Source organism: Meles meles, chromosome 5, assembly GCF_922984935.1.
Source record: "Meles meles chromosome 5, mMelMel3.1 paternal haplotype, whole genome shotgun sequence".
Lineage (NCBI taxonomy): Eukaryota > Metazoa > Chordata > Mammalia > Carnivora > Mustelidae > Meles > Meles meles.
Genome location: NC_060070.1, coordinates 75,054,158 through 75,074,443, shown reverse-complemented (window position 1 = coordinate 75,074,443; position 20,286 = coordinate 75,054,158). Strand labels below are relative to the sequence as shown.

Below are 20,286 nucleotides of genomic sequence, written 5' to 3'. Positions count from 1 at the left end.
AGTTGAATGTACTAGTTGAGAGAGAATGTACTAGTTGAATGCTAACCTTGCTCTTTTTCTTAAATTGGAAAGCATAGACACTATTATGTGTATGTGTGTGCAATTTGATCAGTTATTGACTTTTCCCCACTAATTTTAAATATTTTATTTATTTGACAGAGAAATAACAACTAGGCAGAGAGGCAAGCAAAGAGGCAGGCAGAAAGGCAGGAGGAAGCAGGCTCCCTGCAGAGCAGGGAGCCCGATGTGGGGCTCGATCCCAGGACCCTGGGATCATGACCTGAGCTGAAGGCAGAGGCTTTAACCCACTGAGCCACCCAGGCGCCCCCTCCCCACTAATTTTAAAAGAATGCTTTATACTAAAATACCCAGTAAAAATAATTTTTAAAAATATGAGAAGTACTCTTTTTTAATTTTTAAAAAAGATTTTATTTATTTATTTGAGAGAGAGAGAAAGAGAGCACATGCTCATGCATGCACACCCTGAAGAGACAGAGGGAGAGAGAGAGGAACTGAGTGCAGAGACCCATGGTGAGATGGGGTAGGGTGAGAGGGCTCCATCTCAAGACCACTGAGATCATGATCTGAGCCAAAATCAAGAGAGGGTCACCTAACCGACTGAACCACCCAGGTGCCTGGAGAATTCCTTTTAATGAGTGGAAAGACAGATATTGATGGAGACACACAAGGAAAAATCTATGACGCTGACATCGGTGGGAAAAGTCACCCTTTTGTGTTTTGCATGAATCAACAGCCCTGTAGCAGCCCGTCAATAATATCTCTCTCAAGGAGTTTGCCTCTTGATTTTCCTTGCATATTAATGGACTGGCAAAAAAAAAAAAAAAATGGGAGCTTTTGTTGTAAATTTGCAGAAATAATTATTTAGAAGCTTATCATTTTAGATAAATTTGTAAAGAAATGGGAAATGAGTTGAAAACTTGCTATTTGACATAGCTATGTGCTGATTTAGACAGAGAAAAATGCTCATCAAATTTTCAATTTAATGGAAAATTAAAATTTTTAATTTAATTTCTCTTTTTTAATGGAAAGTTAAAAACATTATAACAATGGCCAAAACACAATGAATTGTGGTTTTGCCTAATGACAAACAGTAATTCCCCACATTGGCTTATTCGGCAAAAACACTTGAAGGGTGAATTATTTGCAGAAGTGAAATTGTGAAAGCTTTCACTGGGTGTGACAGGACATAGCAGAATTAAAGTGTGAGAGTTGTCATGAGTTGACTTTATTGACAATGAAATTTTGCAAACTTAATTCAATTACGTGTGATAAAATTTAGCCCATACAATGTAATTTTTTTTTCCTTCGAAAAAGCCCTTCAGGATGTGAGGGCAATCTGGCTGTGATATCCGTCATCGCATTGATCACCAGGATTGATTCTGTTGATCCAGCTGGCTCACCGGTGTCCCCTTCCTCCCTCACTTCTCCCTGTGGGTCCTTCCTGAAGCTGCGTGCTCGGTGGACTTGTCTTCAGTTAAGGGTACAGGAGTAGCTGCACTCTGAACCCCCCGACAAGCTCTCCAGGTCCACTTGCAGGAGAAGGCAGTGTAGGCAAGCTTCCAAGAGTCCACACTCATTCAAATGAGAGGCTGTATGTGGCAATCCGCCTTTTCCAAAAAAAAAAAAAAAAAGAAAGAAAGAAAGAACAGGCTCTTCAACTATTTTTCCCTTAAGACAATAAAAAAAAAAGAGACATTCTCACAATATTTTTTATGACGAGTCACTTGATTTTTCAGCTAAACGATACTTAAACTTTTCACCAGCAAACATCTCTTACCTTATTATGCTCATAAGGTTTGCCCAACAATGAGAAAAACTATTTTGATTTGTATGCACGTTTTTAAATGGAGTCATGGTCTCAAAATGTGATGACACTATGACAAGAAGAGAAATTACTTTACATGTAAAATCAGATTGCCTCAATTCTAGAAAATAAGTACATTACCAGCTGTGATTTAGTTGGGAAGCGGAAAGGAAAACCTTTTGTTTTTCCTGATAGCAAACAATTAAAGCATTTAAGATTTGCCTTAATTTATTCAACAAATGTTTATTGAGCCTACTATTTGCTGACATCTTTCTAAGTGCTTGGCACAATCAGTGAATAAAGCAGAAAATACCCTTGTTTAAGAGCTGAAAAATGTTCATGTTACAACCCTCCAAAATTCAAGAATTGTAGATACCATCCCAGACCTGGGGATACCTATTTCTTTTCTCTGCTATTAGAGAATTTTCTGACACATGTCAAAAGGACACTGGTCTAGATGCTCTTTTACTTCTGTAAATACCTAGATAGTTAATTTGAGATTCAGAAGGCTGCTTGAGTGCAAGGGAAGAGTGAGCTGCTGGATTTGGGGGAATCTGAAGGCTCTCTGTGTGGTACAGATCAATCTGGGGGAATCATGCCTCCTAGGATAGACTAGATAGGCCATGGCCAGGAACTTCATCTTTTCAGAGCTTGGCCTCTTCCATTGGATGGCAGTGAAACAATACAAATATTCTGCTCTCAGGCTACCTTTTCTTGGGCTCCATGCAGCTCATCTCCTTTCCATTCAGACAGAGCTCAGAGCAGCTGATTACGTTTTGCCTTTAGTTATAAACACACTGCATTCCTTTGAGACAAAATTCTATTCTCAGACGCAACTTGGAGATTCCCTATGCTCACCCACGTCATGCAGACAATTTTCTGTGATTTTCTAAGTTCTAAAAATGGGCTTACTCTTTGATTATGTGCCTGTTTTATATTACTATTGGAGAAGAACATCACTTTCCATTTCTGGGATACCTCATTTTGCTCTCATGGTCTATTATATGAAGGTGTGGGTGGCTTATTTTATGAGCTCTCTGGATAAGGATTTTAGATCTGCTGATACAGTCCCAAGAAAACATAAAACAAAGGGGGAGAGCAAAGGATATCTGTCCACATGTCATCTTCTTTACCTGTCTTTTTGAATTCCTCACAGCAAGGTCTTCTGATGGCCACCTGTCAATTCTAGGTCCTCAAAATAGTCTAGATGAGAGCCCAAGTGGTACTGGCTCTCCAGTATTTCAGCTTTGTGGTAGTTACACTGTTAGCTGCCTACTAGCAATTGGTGCCTCCTTCACTTGCTGTCCAAGTTTTCTCAGCTCCCAGCTTCAGTGAAGATTTGGTGTGTGGCTGAAGACCTCTCCCTCTGTTCCTAGTCCCAGTGGAAATGTCCCAGCCCACCTTGAGCTGCATCTCTTAACCTCCTTACACGCTGGTCCCCAGGACCAGGCTTCTTGATCTAGTATCTTGCTTTTGACAATTTCCTTCCCTTATCATTTCATTCCTACCCTGGCCCTGGCCTCAGTTTCAGGGTCTTAGCTGTCTTATGAAGACTCTCCTTGAAGATGACCCCTTACCTGAATCCTCAGCATGATTCACCCTGGAGTCTTTGACGTTAGGTTTTCCCCAAGCCCTCAATTTTCCTGGGAAAACCTAGTGGTTGCTTTTGCTGAACTAAGTCATGAATTCATCTAGCTTTGGCTCCCTGGGCTATGCCCCCATTCGCTTCTTTTTTAACAAGGTGACATGCTTAGTCTTAGCTCCTCTCTCCTTGCCTGGGATCTCCCAGGAAGAAACTTTATTCCCAATAATTTATTCCTGAATTTTAGCATATAGCAACTATTGCTCCCTTTTACTCCAACATGTAACTTCTTTTAAAAAATAACGTAAATGGTTCTCTGGCATTCATTGTGCATTAACTATTTCACTCCAGAGATAATTAATTTAGAGAATCTTTTAACTGGGTTAAACACAAAATTTTGCACAAAGTTTAAAATATATAATTGAGGTTAGACAATTTAGCATTATTTTGAGGCTGAATGACATTATATAGAAAGAAAACTCTGCAGATCCCAAACAGCTACATTGAATTTGTTTAATGATTTTTATAAAATTACATAAGTACATAATTTAATTGGAGAATAAAGCCTCAAAAGGAAATTGGCAGATACAATTTATTTTGGAGTAAGATTATAAATTGGAAATAACTACAAGCTCTAAGGGAAATGTTCTCATTTATTCTGGAGTACATTTAAGCCATATAGTATGAAAATTTTCTGTGATTCTTTTGAAGGGTGAGGAGATCAGGAATCACTTGGTACTACAGATGAGGATTGCTTTGGCTACTTATCAGTTTACCTTCAAGATTTTGGCCCACATACAAAATTTACACAATTTCAGAGCATAGGCACCAAAAGAAAGAAACATATTTTGATAAAGTGAGGCTCCTTCATGACTTTAATAATCTTTTGAAACCATATAAAAATGAAGAACTTTGGTTAAGAAGACTGAAAGACAAAATTAAGAGAAACCCTCAATGAAATAAAAATAAACAACTTGCCATGCATAAAATGTAAGTGAAAAAGAACTTCACTCTTTGCCTCCTCTTCCTCTTTTTTTTGGAAAAGAGGCGGAATGAGGAGTCCGTAGAACCACCTATTTATTTCTCAGTATTATCTTGAGAAATATTTATTATCTTGGTTATTTAATTTTTCCATCTGTAATTAGAAATCACAAAGGCTGCCTTGAAGTTTGTTGGAAGAAGTCAACAAGTCAAGGTATATAAGTGTGCTTTGCAAACCATAGACGCATAGATGCACGAAGGCATACAGGGAGGCAAGACACTGGTGTTGGAGCCTACTGTGGTGACCATCCTTATAACCTTGGCCATCATACAGACCTCTGAGTTTCAGGATTGTTTTGCATGACTTTTATGATCCTTGCTATTCTAGACTCTATTTCTAGACTTCATCATAGCATCATATAAGCAGAACTTCTTTTCCAGAATTTGCCAATCATACATGTTGGACTCAAAAGATCATTGCAATATGTATCAGATTTTTTGACTTTTTCCCACTGGAACGAAAATTATTTTCTATGATAAGAAAAATTCCTACAGTAAAAAATGTTGACTAGACACTTGCCTGAAAGCTGCCTCCTCCAACTTTGTTTTTTGTTTGTTTTATTTTAATTTTTTACCTTATGAAGCCCATTTTTTGAGAGAGCATATTCTGGGCTCTATCAAACAATAAGTCATAGTTTTATATTCTAATAAAGATACTTGCTACTTAAGAAGAAACATGCAGAATTTGAAGCAAAAAAACCCCACTATAATAGAAATCTGAGTCTACCTAAAATAATTAAACTAACTTCACATGTAAAGGCAAATTTCAGAGGTGTAACCTTTTTTTTCAAACAAAAATTAATCAGATTCAATAAACGGTTTAAATGGGCAGAGTGGTTATCAGGGTACGAGAAGCTAAAGTGCAGGAATTCATGCAGGCTTTTAGATTTTATTAGGATATTTTAGGAGACGCTAGGCTGAACTGTGGACATATTTGATTTTAGTCTTCATAAAACTTTTAGCTTTCCTGGAGACTGCTATAGGAAAGGAGGAAAATCAAAATATTCTCAATGTACAGACATGCCACAGCATGTGTCTCCACACCTATTTAATTCAGTAACTTCCAATCACTGGAGGAGATTCTAATATCAAGTAGCTATTTGTCAGCAAATGTGCCTAAAAATAATTTTACAAATCTCTGCAGGGAAGCATATTCTCTTTCGTAGGTCCACATATTTTCTCAAGAGCACATGGAGTCTCGTTACCTTCTCTCTGTAGAGGTAAATCATGCATGATATAGCTAATCATCTTCATTGTCTATGTAAAAGCAAATGAAAGTTAAGGTTAATTTTCGATAAGTGAATTATGCAAACATAGCTTACATCTTTATATTTGGCTTTGGTGATAAGGCAACATAGAGAACTCGTGCAAGGGTTGTGTGCGCACACACACACAAGCACACATGCACGCACACACACATGCACAAAAACTCAAGCACTTTTTCTGCCTTGTTCTTATTCCTTTCTGAGATCAGATTCCTCACTTGAAATAACATAAGAGGTTTCCCCCCAGAAAGTCTGCTCAGCAAAGCTTCTATTAATACAAGTGTTTCTAATCAAATATTTCTGAAATGTTTACAAATGTCTTCAATCCAGCATAATGAAGGGTAAGTTTTTGGGAAGAAAATGCCCATCCAAAGTAGAAAAACTACCAGTTAAAAATCACAATACATAAAAAAATATTTTTGAAGGATAATTTCCATTTACCTGATAGGTTTTTCCATAAAAAATTATAAAATATTTTAAAAGAGAAAACAGAATATTTCAATAATCTTTGTTTTAGTGTCTTCATCTTAACAATCAAGGAATTGGACTAGATACTAAGTTTTTTTTTTTCCAACTCTAATATTCTATGAGATTTTAGTCAACATAAGAAGATGTTAAAATGTGTCTCATGTTTCATTCAAATAGTAATAGAAAAGGTGACTTAAAATTGTATGCCTGATAATATAACCCTTTTATTTTACAGGTAATAAAATCAAGTCCCAGGGAAGTAACATGACTACCTAATGGTGCTCATCTGTTTGGGCATCCATCAAAGTCACTGCTTCCAAATCTATTTAATCATCAAATGTTTTGCTTTCTTTTTGTTGTTGTTGTTGTTGTTATTGTTTTATTAAAGACCCCAGATCCCCCTCTGTACCCCTGGAAATTCTGCTTTAGCAATTATGGGATGAGGTCAGGAATCTAATTTTTGAAAAGAGATCCTCAATATTTTGACTTGTAGTTACAGGTAGGAACCATAGATCCACATCAGACTACCTGGGATACAGTGATGGAGGGAAGCAGGTATGTTGCCCAATTCTTGGGCAGTCTCTTCAATGTAACACAGCAGCACCTTCCTAATGGGTCCATCATTGTACACCCCCACTTCCCTTTCCTTCCCACCCTTTTAGATGAAAAGCATATGATAGAAGTGACATCACTTGGTGTCTAGGTTACTTTTCTCTGATAGTTTTCCTATGGAAAAGGATATATTCTTGAAAGAAACAAGAATTAAAAGCATGGATCTAAACCCCACAGAAATAGAAACAATTTTAAGAGAATATTATGAAAAACTATATGCCAACAAACTGGACAACCTAGAAGAAAGGGGTAAATTCCTAGAAACATATAAGCTACCAAAATTGAAAGAGGAAGAACTAGAAAATTTGAACAGACCAATTACCAGCAAAGAAATTAAATCAGTGACCAGAAAACTCCCAATAAACAGAAGTCCAGGACCAAATGGCTTCACGGGCAAATTCTACCAAACAGTTAAAGAAGAGTTTATACCTATTCTCCTCAAACTATTCCAGAAAAGAGTGGATCTCTAGCCCTTAGTTATCATCTGCTCCAACTTCATACTCTAGACGTTTTATTCATCTCAACTCCTATAAACTCTCCTTATTAGAAAACATGAATCTATCTATCATCACACAACAAACAGTCTTGAGCCTTTTAAGGCATTTAGAAATTATTTACTGGGATTTAGAAATTATTTACTTTACCTCAGATCAAGATGTATAATGCAATGAATTTCTCTTAATTGTTAAAATATATCATAAGAAGAAGGTCTTTGAATACTTATGTCACTAGACTTTCTCAACCTTTCTGGTAATAAAGAAAAGCTTAAATAGAATTCATACCTAATACCAAAGTTGGTTTTATAGAGAGACAATGGAGAGCAAAGTTGCTTCTAAGATCTTCCATATAAAAATCCAAACACTTCGACATTCATACTTCCTTCAGTTCTCAATATAGATCTTATGTGTTCACTGGATGCAAATTGTGGCCAAAATACACATTTCTGTTCTTATGCTACTCATGGATGCCAAGGTTTAGTTTAAGGCTTTTTTTTTTCTTTGTATGTAGAAACTGCAAAAAATATAATTCAGCTCTTAATCAAATACCATTCTTAATATTTTCTTGTTAATTAAAAAAGCAAATTAGTTTTTGTCTACTAATTTTGGGGAAAAGTTAAAAAAAGAAAAAGGAAATGACTTACCTCTAAATATGCCTTCAAATAAAGGAGCTTAACTAAAAGCTATACAATTTAACAAAAAATTAGAATTCAACATATCTGAATTTCTTTTCATATCCTATTTAAGGATTATTTGTTACTGAAGTTGACAAAATAAGATCATTTTTAAGTCCTGTTGTTTCTAAGTCTGTCTCATAATATGGCTCTGGGGATCAAGTACTCAGTTAAAGCCATAATAGACTACCGAATGATATACAAAAGATTTTGTGAACATTTTATGTTTGCTTTAGAAGCCTGAACTATTAAACCTGTGACAATTTTATTTATTTAAGAGAGTAAACAAGGAAATCAATGGTATTAGTCCATCCTTAGGTCAGTTAAGAAATTATTTATGAGCTGTATTTAGAAATCTACCAAATGTTATTAATGTGTATAATTCTTATTTTTCAATGTAGTTGGGGCCAAGAAAGTGGTCAGTTAATATATTTACCTCAAATGCCTTAAGTGGATACCTATTAAAAGGTATACAAAATATAAATAGTACCATATATTTTCAAAAATTTTAAATAAACAGAAAGATACATAGGTATACAGGTTATAATTTCAAAGTCAACACTAGCACATATGTTTTTCTTATCTAAATACATACTAGGATACTTCTCATTGCAACACATGCATCTACAAACACATGGCCATGCACATAACCTTGCTTTCTGCCACTTGCAAGAAAGTTAGAATATACAATATAGTACATTGTTTCAACATAAAATCCTATTGGCAAATTAATGAGGATGGTATTAAAAAATTCTGATCTAAGAAATCAAAATACAGGAAGATAATTATTCCATAGATTAAAAACACTGAAGACTGATGGGAAGTTAAGATTGAAATCGTTTGTCCCAGTGATCTTGAAAGACAGAGAAGAAACAGGATTGGCTGTAAACACTCGGAATGCTCTGTTTGGCAATTAGGACTTTTGTCATCCAGCAATCTAGGCCAGAGATTCAGACCATTGATGCTGCGGATCTCAAAGAAATGGTATAGTTGGGAGCAGTTCTCCGCACGGCAGGGGGCGCTGATGGAGATCTCGAGGCCCATCTGGAAGGGAGACGGCGATTTGCTGGTCTAGCCGGTCGGGAAAATCCTTTTCCATGCGAAGATCTCATTGCCATGGATTCCTAAGAGACAAAGGAAGACAACCATCTCACTATACAAGCACCAACAATTGATAATAGATTAATATATTAATTGCTTAATATATATTATGGATCCCAACTTTAGGGGTGATGGACTAATCTATTTAGAAGCAAGTAACAGCATGGATATCTAAAGAAGGTGATTGTCTAGTATTTATGGTCTTGAATCAAAAGCATCTCACTTTTAATGAGGAATATGGTATTTGATAATCTCGTAGATCTTTTTACACTGCCACATTTTAATACAATTGATCTCTTTTTACAACTAATTATGAGTTCAGGATTCAAAAATTTGTTAGATAACTTTGAAGATGAAACTATACATGTTTATTAGTGGGATATTAGGATGGTTTAGTGTTATTAAAAAACAAAAAGATAGTATTTTATAAGAGAAACCGTGCTCATTTATGTCAAGTTATTGGCACTTTCAGAGATCATAAGCAAAAGGCACACAGATCACCGAACGATTTATCTGATGCTTTTTTTCCCCATCAAGAATCACTAATACTACTTCTCAAAAGTTTCAAAATTGTCACTAAAATATTTCAAAATATAACTTCATGCTAATACAGAATTCTTATCTATATTGGGCATTATTGGATGACTTAAAACCTTTTCCTTCTTGTCCCTTCCTTTTCTTTCATTTCTTCTTTCTTTTCTTTCTATTTTAATGGTAGAAAAACATTCTCAGACCCTTGTAATTAAAAAAAAAAAAAACCGTTTCCACGACACATTTTTTTAAATTTATTTCTTATTTTTTTATAAACATATAATGTATTTTTATCCCCAGGGGTACAGGTCTGTGTATCGCCAGGTTTACACACTTCACAGCACTCACCATAGCACATACCCTCCCCAATGTCCATAATCCACGACACATTTTATACGAGTATTATTATTGACTTTCCCAACAAAGCCTGTGCTCTTTCATCTGAGATGGGTAGTGAGGATGGCCTCTATTTCTATGACAATAACCTGAAATTTCTTTTTATGTCTTTGGAATCTTATTTATTTATTTTTTTTAGATTTGCTCCCACAGGTGGGGGAGGGGATGAAAAACTGCACTTAAGAATCTATGGTAGAGGACCCCTCCCAAACCTGCAACCAGTACAAAAATGTAGCTGATGAGTATTTAGCTGGTATCTTATAGTGTTTCCATTTGCCATCTGAAGCTTACAGGCCTCCCAGGTATTGATGGACTCAACTAAAAAATGGAGAAATACAAAACCAGGGTAATTACTTGTAGCTTGTACAAATAGGCAAGGTTTCTGGTAAAATGGATAAAAACTGGTATTTTTATGAAGTTGAAAGCCACATAAAAATAATATTTTTACACTAGAAGAAGGCAACCTGCATAGCTTAAAACTATATTGCATACACACTGCATTTTGCAAAAGTATGATTTTTTGAAATATTAGCTAATTATAACAACCTGTCACCATGTAACTTTTTGTAAATTATGCATAAAGAGAGATTGTTGGATAGCTCTTTGCTGTAAATACCAATCTCTTCAACTATATTTTCCTCCTATAGCTAAGGAAAACTATATCCTTTTGCAAACAGACTGGAACAAAAAAAGAATAACAGTTTACTTAAGTACTTTTTTGGGAGGGGACAATTTTCATGTTAGGAATTTACACCAATAAGAATGACCTTAAAAAATTTTAAGCTATAATATTTTATTTCCATGTACTGCCTTTCTGTTCCACACAAAAAAAGAGAACTTTGTAAAGCATTATTTTACAATGTGTTAGACCCACAGCCACATCCATGTGACTAATCCCATGAGAAAAAACATGAATCAAATGTTGGGAATGACTGAACCAATCATAGCCAACAACTGAAAAGTGCAAGAAATTATTTTTAAAATATTTCCAATATTCTTTTAAAAATATAAACACTGAAAGAATAAAATTCTATAAACCAATAAATGCACATTTGGAATGTTTTATTTTTAAGAAAGAAACAACAAACATTGAATCTTCTTGAGGTTCTTGGTTCTACTTATTTTATTTATGTTGTCCCATTTCAAAATTTTAAAGAAGTTGTAAGGTACTATTCCCAGTCTTAAAAACCGTATTTTAAGAGGTTCGTGTTAACAGTCCTAAAGTTTACACTTATTCACAAATAAAGGATCAAGAAATTAAGAAGATGCCAAACCATGTGCCTACATTCTAGTTGTAAAAATGGGTCACTGACTGAACTCTGAGTCACTGCTGCAGATAGACACAGTCCTCCCAACACACGTTAATTGCTTTCTCACCTCTGTTATCTTTCTCCAATCTACTCCTTGCTTCACTTGCTGTGCTCCACACACAGTTGGCTTTTGCTGAAGCTCTTGTTCTAACTGAAGTATTTCTACATGCTGATTTAACATGGGCCCACTGCTAACGTCAGCATTACATCTGGTCCAGTTATCCTGGAAGCATTTAGAATTTTGCACTGCAGATCCTGTGGATGTCTCATAGGTTTTCAGCAGCTTTTCCACAACACCATAATTTGACCTAGGATCAGCTGATCTTGGCCGACCAGACAAATTACTGGGTCTCCAGTCATGCTCTTGGAGCATATTGCGGTAACCGCTGGTGCTCATGTGTTCCTGCATTTGTTTAACAAGGCCTGTTGTGGATATTGTGGTGGGACTGTCACGCACATTTTCTCTGGGCACAGGCACGTGGACACTGGTTTTCAGAATATCAGACACATTGTCATTTTCTGAGATGTTACCTGTATGAGTAATTACGGTATCACAGGGCTTAAGATCTTCAGATGATTCTGAGTAGTTTTGATTTTGCTGTATTGCCCGACAATTTCTGTCTGTTCTAAATACGATTCTGTTAAATTCATCAGTCTTTGCTGCTAGTTTTTCATTTCTAGTTGTCCTCTTAAAGTCAAAACTGACACTTTTAAGTGGGCCACTGCTCTCTATCACTGAGGAGCTATAGTCACTGCTTATATGAAGATTAGGATGAGCTTTAGTAGGGTGATCTGGAATCATCTTTTCACACTTTGGCTTATTGGGAGTCAAGCAGGTTTTCTGAAACCACAATGGAGACGGACTATTTTTTGCACTGATCCCAGGGTCATACGACCACATGCTAAGTCCAACATTTTCATTACATGAAGGCTTGTTACCTATTTTGGCTTTGGGGGCCAAAGAAGGAGACACGGTACCATCTTTCAAAGTCTTGCCTTCATTTAGACACAGGATAGGCATCTCATTGTGCCTCAAAAGGAAATCAGGACTGCAGTTCCTTTCATCTTGACCCTCTTGGGCCACCTGGCTGCAGTGATCTAAATTTTCCTTCAAACTTTCATGAGTTTTTTCGGAATAGGAGCTGGGAAAATTTCGAGATGTGCTTCTTGGAGGAGGAAGTGGTGGAATTTCATTTCTTTGCAGATCAATTGTATCAAGTTCACATGTCTTCAGAGAATTGCTTTGGAGCACATTGGTACTTAGGTTCTTCCTATTTTTCTGCTTTTCTTTTTCTAAATTGAGGGGAAGAATGCCCTGGCCATCATTGACCATGTGGTCTCTGTGAGGCATATTAATTACATTTGGCATTTCCTGAAGAAACGAATCTGACTTCATCCTAAACAATTATAAAACATGATATATTAGTGATAATTTTATTTAGGATGAGTTCTCAAAAGAAACCATGGCTTAAGCAATGAATTTCTGCAATAAGAAAAGGACTCCCAAATTCCTCAAACAGCATTTTCATATAAATTCTCTAGTCAAAACCTCCAAGTCCTTTTTCCTGAAGGATAAAGCCCACCTCCCAGCGTTGCATTCATGGTCTACCTGCTCTGACCCAAACTATCTTTCCATTATATTCGCAAACTGTCTCTTACACTCAGACTAGACTGTGGAGTCTTTGGGGTATCTGCCACTGGTCTTCCCATTTTTACAGGTTCCCTTCTACCATTTTCTCATCTCTGCTCTGCTGACTGAATGCCTCGTCATTATGTCATGAGAGTTCAACTTCCTTCTCTTGGATTTGAAATGACATTCTAAACTAAGCAGTGTGACAGAAATCTGAATACAAGCTCAGTGAAACATGAGTAATACCAAGTGGAAGGTGTCATTTGGGCTTGAAACAAAAGTAAGAATTTGGGGCGTGAATAAAAGGGCATATAGGCAAAGTGAGCTACAATAAAAATAGGAGGCTCTTCAAGGGCAAGAGAGTCCTTTGGTATAGCTGGATCATAAAGCAGAGTGGGAAGGAGGAAAGAAATATTAGGCTAAATTGTAATGTAAATATAATGAATTAGAATTACATACTAATTCAAATACAATACTTGAACTTTCCTTCTGAAGTGCATGGAGTAACAAGGAGAACTTTATACCAGTTGTGATTTGTAAAAGAAAATTGGCAAGTGAGTCTTTTCTAAGTTCAATCAAAACAAAAAACCTAAATAAAGCAACAAGATAAATTCACAAGTTAAATTGATCATACTGATAAATATAAATCATATTTATATCTCTTCAGCTTGTAAAATATTACAAGATAGAATACAGTAAAGTATAGATAAATACTCAGTAATGGAGAATGGTAGGCAAAAGCAAAATGGCCAGGTAGAGGGCAAAATTATGTATAAAATATGGTTGAATAAAAAAAACTATTGTAAGTCAATACAAAAATTCTTTCTGAGCTTCCTAAGAGCTAAAGAGAACTAAGGGTATTCCTAAGAGCCAAGAGAAACACTGCTGCTGTTTGTAAGAGGAACACACTCCTTCACTAGGACATAAATGTTGATCCTAGAACAATCTATCTTTACTTACCTTGTAGAGAATTCCAACTTAATTTTTAATTTGGTGAAAACTTACTTTTATAATTATATAGGTGCTTCTAAACTGAAATAGCACTGTTTACTATCATCGTATATGTGTGTATGCATACTTACAATAGGTTGTTCTGAATTATGTATGCTTCCATTATACACATAGTAAATGTAGAGAAATAAATTACTTAAGTATTAAATACTCCACTAGAACATCATTATATAATTAAAACTCCACATTGTTAAATCTTAAGATATTTTTAATTGGATTAGCCCCGCTGTGTACTTGTCCACCAGCCAACACTCAAAATGAGAAAGAACTACACAAGAAGATACTTGTTACATTATTCTGGAGAGTGTCCCTTAACCAAACACCAGAAGAGTGCAGTATTCCTCACAGTCAAATTATGGAGACAATGAAAAGATTTGGTGTAAGAATTAGTAAGCAGAGAAATATTCAATTAAAGTTTTTATCTCCTATGATAACCCTTTAATAACTCATGGTTAATTCACACGAACCAAGTATAAAGAGGAGGCAGTTTGGATTCATTCACTGAAAACAATATTTGTCTTGATTTTCTCATAGAAAATAATCATAGATGTATCAGCCCACCTTCTGCGGTTAGACCGCTTTCGGATTTCCTCTTGAAAGCTGCACAACTCTTCACTAACTTTGGCAAGTTCTTCAAGAGCCTTTATACATACAAGCAACAGCACGTTAGCGCTTTGAAATGTAAATATTTCTTTAGGAACAGTTCTAGGCCAAGCACAGTCTTACTTACCAAGTTGAGGGCCCCAGAACACCTCCTGCTCTCTTCCCTCCAAGTCCTCGGACCAGGGCAGGCCTCACAATCTTTTTGGTTCTCTGTGGCCAAAGGATCCATAAACCCTACTTGTGATTTTTTTGTTGCTTTTTGTTCCTTACACATTTGGTTTCCCTCACAGAGTAAGCTCTGCTCTGTTTTATTTTCTTTTTCCAGACCATCCCTGTGATTTATCCCTGTAAATTCACATCGCCCTGAACTGGGGTCATTTGGAGATTCCAGCACTTGATCTCGAATTGCTTTCTCACGATCATGACTGATAATCTTAGCACGTTCATTCATGTTGATTTTCCTCCGAAGCTTTACTTCATGGCAAAGCTGCAAAGAAAACAAAGATAAAGCTTTTTTCTCCTCCTAATTCACATGGTCAATATTTTTGATACCAAGCACACTATTTTGAGCTCTCTTTGCCATATCATGATATACTAACTAGCCTGGGGTATTAGTGCTCATGCCTCTGAGTAGTGCTTCTAAAATCTGATCAGTCAGGGGTACTTGGGTGGCTCAGTTGTTAAGCGTCTGCCTTCAGCTCATGCTTTGATCCCAGGATCTTGGGATTGAGTCCTACTTTGGGCTCCCTGCTTGGCAGGAATCCTGCTTCTCTCTCTGCCACTCACCCTGCTTCTGTTCCCTCTCTCACTGTGTCTCTTTCTCTGTCAAATAAATAAATAAAATCTGGTTTAACTGATACTAAAGTGATGTTTTAAAAATATATGATTCTAAAAAAAAATACATGATTTTACTTGCATGTCAACGGTGAAGTGTCTAAACAGTTGACAATATCATGTAGTGTTCCAGTTCATTCCACTCCCCAAGTGGACATTGTGCAGCTGAAGGATGTTTCCATTGGAAGATATGTTGGTGTTACTAAGGTATTGCTAGGTACCACTGAGATTTTTTTTTTTTAAGAAGAGTTTTTTTTTTTGTTTTGTTTTGTTTTGTTTTTTTCAAAAAGCTTTCTCAGGTACCTGGGTGGCTCAGTCATTAAGCGTCTGCCTTCAACTCAGGTCATGATCCCAGGGTCCTAGGATTAAGCCCTGCATCCGGCTCTCTACTCTGCGGGAACCCTGCTTCTCCCTCTCCCACTCCCCCTGCTTGTGTTCCCTCTCTTGCTGTGTCTTTCTGTTAAATAAATAAATAAAATCTTAAAAAAATAAAAAGATTTCTTATCCTGATTAAAACACATGTGACCTGTCCTATGTGATATGAGAACTCTAAGGCTTCCATCATTTATTAGTCTATGTTAAAGTGGATCCCAAATGATCTCTTGATGAGAGTTTAGTTTAAACTGCAGGCACTCACACAACTCACCCCTAAATATAGGAAGTAAGTGGCCTTCCCCTTTAGGCTTGAGCTGTGGGAAAGCTTGGCAAACTTCAAAGGAGTCTTTCAGGTAACTATTTAAGCAAATGACTACATTTTATGGCCACAACCTATATCTATTTAAGGAGGACAATATTGCTGTTCAATGTTGACTCACATCTCAGAGAGAAGCACTATGCTGAGTTGCTGGATGAAGTCTATACAGTTCATATATTTCCCTAGATACACATCTGTCACTGGATGATCTCAGGATATCATCGAATTATAGCCATGGAGCAATCATTTTTATCCTCATAAAATTACTTGTTCTGAGCTCTTGTGGGCATTATGACTTGGGCTGACCTTGAGAGATCTGATACAAAGCAACCCTCAAAAGTTTATGTTAAATCTAAGGATGCTTATGGTGACATTGTCCTCTTTTTAAGGAGCTATGGGTAAAAACAAAATTGTCTTATTTTCAAAATCAGGGACAAAAGTACTATTCCTGGGAAACAGGTTTGCCTTTGTCTTCTGAATATTGAGAAACATGCATCTTCTAATTTTTATGTTACTACAAAGATAGATTTGCTGCATGTAATTCACATAAGATCATTCCTCCTGTCTTCAACTCATCTTTTTGTTCTGTTTTGTTTTGAAATACTTTACCTTTTGTAAAATTTTATATACTATCTTAAATTCTCCTAGGATTTAAGTGAGGTACGGATAAGCAAATAATACGTTATTGATAGAAAACAAATTATTTTGTACAAGAAAATCTCTGTTCCTTCATACTCAGCACTTGTTTATGGTTCTCTGATCATTTGAACAAAGGTGACAAGCAGAAAAGACTGCAATGTGATTTAAAAAAAAAAAAAAAAAGAAAAGAATTCCAGAAACAAAGACCTCTATTTAGGGTTTCTATCTGGATTACTCCAGGTTTCCAAATACATCTGGGTTTTGCACTAACATGTACGTCTGGGTTTTGCAATAGCAGTGCAATGATTGTGGATAGTGGCTGAGCAAAGAACCATTAGCATCTCTGTTAACACTCAACACTGGATCCTCCCACTGGAAGATATCTCTTGGAACCAAATCACATGTGCACATCTGGGAACCCACAATTCTTTAGTATATGGCTTAATAACTTGTGTCTGACTTAATACGCACAACTTAGTGGTATATGTTAAACAAATAAAGTCTATTATGCTCACAGAATGTTATAATTTTTTTCAAATGTTATTGTTTAATTTTAGTTTAAAAAAATTCTGGCTTCTCTGTGACGTGTGAGGATACTTTCTTCCTGTTTTCCTCAAATTTTTCTACCCTCGTTTGTAGCCTGTAAGACGGATGTATTAAAGGTACATTCTTATGGGCTACAAAGCTGGTAGTGGAAAAGAAATATGTATTAGTATGATAAAGGGAGTACAATGCTAGTATTCAGGTATGAAAGAACATTATCTATGGGTATTCTGGGGAATCACATTATGCAAACATACTCCCAGTAGTGGGGCTGTATATTTCAGGCAAGACACAAATAGCATCATGGCTACTATCCAAGATGAAGAAAAAATATTACAGCCCTCTATCTCCTTGATGCAGAAAGAACAATATTTCTACAAACTATCATCCTATGTTTAAAACACGTTTAATGCCTGCTCATCAAAAAGGCGAATATTTACCATAGATAGAACTTCAGAGTTGTTAGAATAATTATTTGACAATACAACAATACAATGTCTCACCTGCTGACAGATTATTTTAGCTCTATTGCTTAAACAATTGGCTAGACTAATCTTGACTCCTTAATTTTTTTTTTTTTTTTTTTTTTTTTGCTTAAATGCTAGAATTATCTAGTCTTCCAATCCTTTGGGAAGCAATGACCCATGACTTCAGGATTCTGTTTGGAGTTTTGGATTCTGATTTGACTTAGACATCTCCTTGTTTTCATCCACCTTAGTCTTTGGATAAAGAGGAATTAAGAGAATAAGCAAAACATCCTTTCCAAACCACAGAGGTATGAGCAGTGGATTCTCATTTCAATCGAATCACACACTGCATGTCTGCCTTCTCAGCTCTGTTACAGGAAGAGTTGAATAGTCACTCTTTTTAATCTTTCCTTGTAGTGTGCTGATTTATATTCTATTCACAAGCAATTACACGGCTGTTAATAAGAAAAATATTTATACTATAAACACATAAAGCACCAGCTTTGATAGCCTGTGAGTAAAGGCCAAGGAGTCTGTTAAAAGAATCACTTTGGCAACGTGCACAAACCACATGACAACATGGACAGCACTAGAAGAAAGCAAGATAAGTAGAAATAATTTTCAGTTGAAACCAGCTCAAAAATACATCAATGTAAATACTTGAAGGAAATATTCCCGGGCCAGGGAAGAAATTAACCATCAGGGAGGGATGGTTAATGGGGATAAAATGACTATTTGTGTCAGAGTCATGACATGTTGTTTTTCATAACCCTTTTCTTAACAAATGTGCCAATAAATGTGGCACATTCTGCCAGAATAAATATCATGTCCACCACCATTTTGATATACGACACTCCTTTCGATTATGCTGAATTATCTAATATGCAATTTCCTTTAGTAGACATGATTCATAAATCATTTCAGAAAAGATCTGTATTTTAAAGCCCAATTGTAATTTGCTAATATATGTTCCACCAATTACATTTTTCTTACATTTTCCTCCCGGGTCTTGTGCTTGAAAATTCATGCAAAAACAAAAACAAAACTCATTTTTGATACCAAGTCACTTTAGTCAGAAAATAATAAATTGCTACACTTTAGAATGACATTTAAGTTCTTAATTTCCATGCAGGGTTATAAAAAAACAAACAAAAAAACCACCTAGTCCCTTCAATACCACTGGATAAGGTTCTGCTATTTTTGGTCTAGTAAATGTCATTGAGACTCAATGTGCATCTCTTAGATAGAATAAGGAAAACAGAAATCGTTTCCAGTACAACAGAATCTCAAACAGAATTTTCATTCTGAGCTTTCAGTTTCAATGTATTCAAAACAAATCAATTTGTACCTCTTCTATCTTCTTCTGCATGATTTTCCATTGACTCTCCCATTCCTTCCTTTCGTTGTCAAACTGGTCCAGTAATTCCATCTTTTCCTTGTGCCAGTTAGCCTCTGTGTTCTCCCACTGCTTATGCAGGTCCATGGCAACCGTGTGAGTGTTAGTGAAGGGGTATTTCTGCTTGTCTCTGCCTTCTCAACTGTTTCTTGGAAACTTGGAGCTGTTTTATTCAAAGCAGTCTCACTTGCCTTTAAAATAAAGCCTAATATAAACATAAAGAGAAAGAGTTCCAAATCCATTTGCTTTTTGGAAACATGTTATCACTTTGTTAAGAGCCATCGACATAAACAAACTATAGGAAAACCGTACTTAAGACAGAAGATGATTAACAATCTGCTTAAGAAGAACTAACACAGTTGGGACACCTGGGTGGTTTAGTCGATTAAGTCACTGACTCAAGGTTGTGAGTTCAAGTCCTGCACTGGGCTCCATGTTGGAGCCTACTTAATTAATTAAAAAGAAAGAAACAAAGAAACAAAGAAAAAAAGAATTAACACAGTCAAAAAGTAAGTATCGTCCAAATGGTTTTTCCCCCTTTCTCAAATGGGCTTTCCCCCCTTTCTGAAACAAGTCAGCAAAATTATATTTAAATGCATATGTAAGATGTAAGCATTCCTTTAACCAACCACCTAATCTAAAGATGGAATTTTTGTGTGACTATCTTAGAGTAGAAGTACAAAATTCCACTGGGTGGTCTGTCCTATCCATACAACTGTGGTAGATTCTCCCATCCAAGTACTAACCAGGCCCGACCCTGCTTAGCTTCCGAGATCAGACGAGATCGGGCGCGTTCAGGGTGGTATGGCCGTAGACAACTGTGGTAGATTCTGCTGCAACAGAATTCCTTCTGTTTTGATGCAACCGGATTGTGTGTTTCTGTGCATTGAAGTCCTGAGTAGTATAGGATCACAGTCTCCATTTATATTCAGAGTCGCAAGCCCATGACAAACGTGAGGACTGTAGTGATAAGACCCCTGAGTTGGTAGTCAATCTGGGTGGGACTAACATAGCAGCAGAAAACCAAACTGAATCATAAAAATATGTTCATTATTTTAGCTCATCAAGTAAAATGTAAAAGCAGCAAAGCCATCCTGGGAACCACATGCTCTGATTTTATTCTAATGGACCATATACCACAATCTGTTTAGCCTATTGAATACAGAA

General features: G+C 36.2%; 1 protein-coding gene across 1 annotated transcript; it reads right to left on the bottom strand.

Moving 5' to 3' along the window:
• Positions 1-7,790: 7,790 nt before the first annotated feature.
• Positions 7,791-19,219, bottom strand: KIAA0408 (KIAA0408 ortholog). The gene is made up of 5 exons (XM_046005648.1): positions 19,072-19,219; positions 14,674-15,033; positions 14,505-14,584; positions 11,370-12,699; positions 7,791-9,088 (listed from the first exon to the last, which is right to left on the bottom strand). The coding sequence occupies exons 1-5, from the start codon at positions 19,204-19,206 to the stop codon at positions 8,915-8,917; spliced, it is 2,079 nt and encodes a 692-aa protein (XP_045861604.1). The 5' UTR covers positions 19,207-19,219; the 3' UTR covers positions 7,791-8,914.
• Between the last annotated feature and the right edge of the window lie 1,067 nt (positions 19,220-20,286).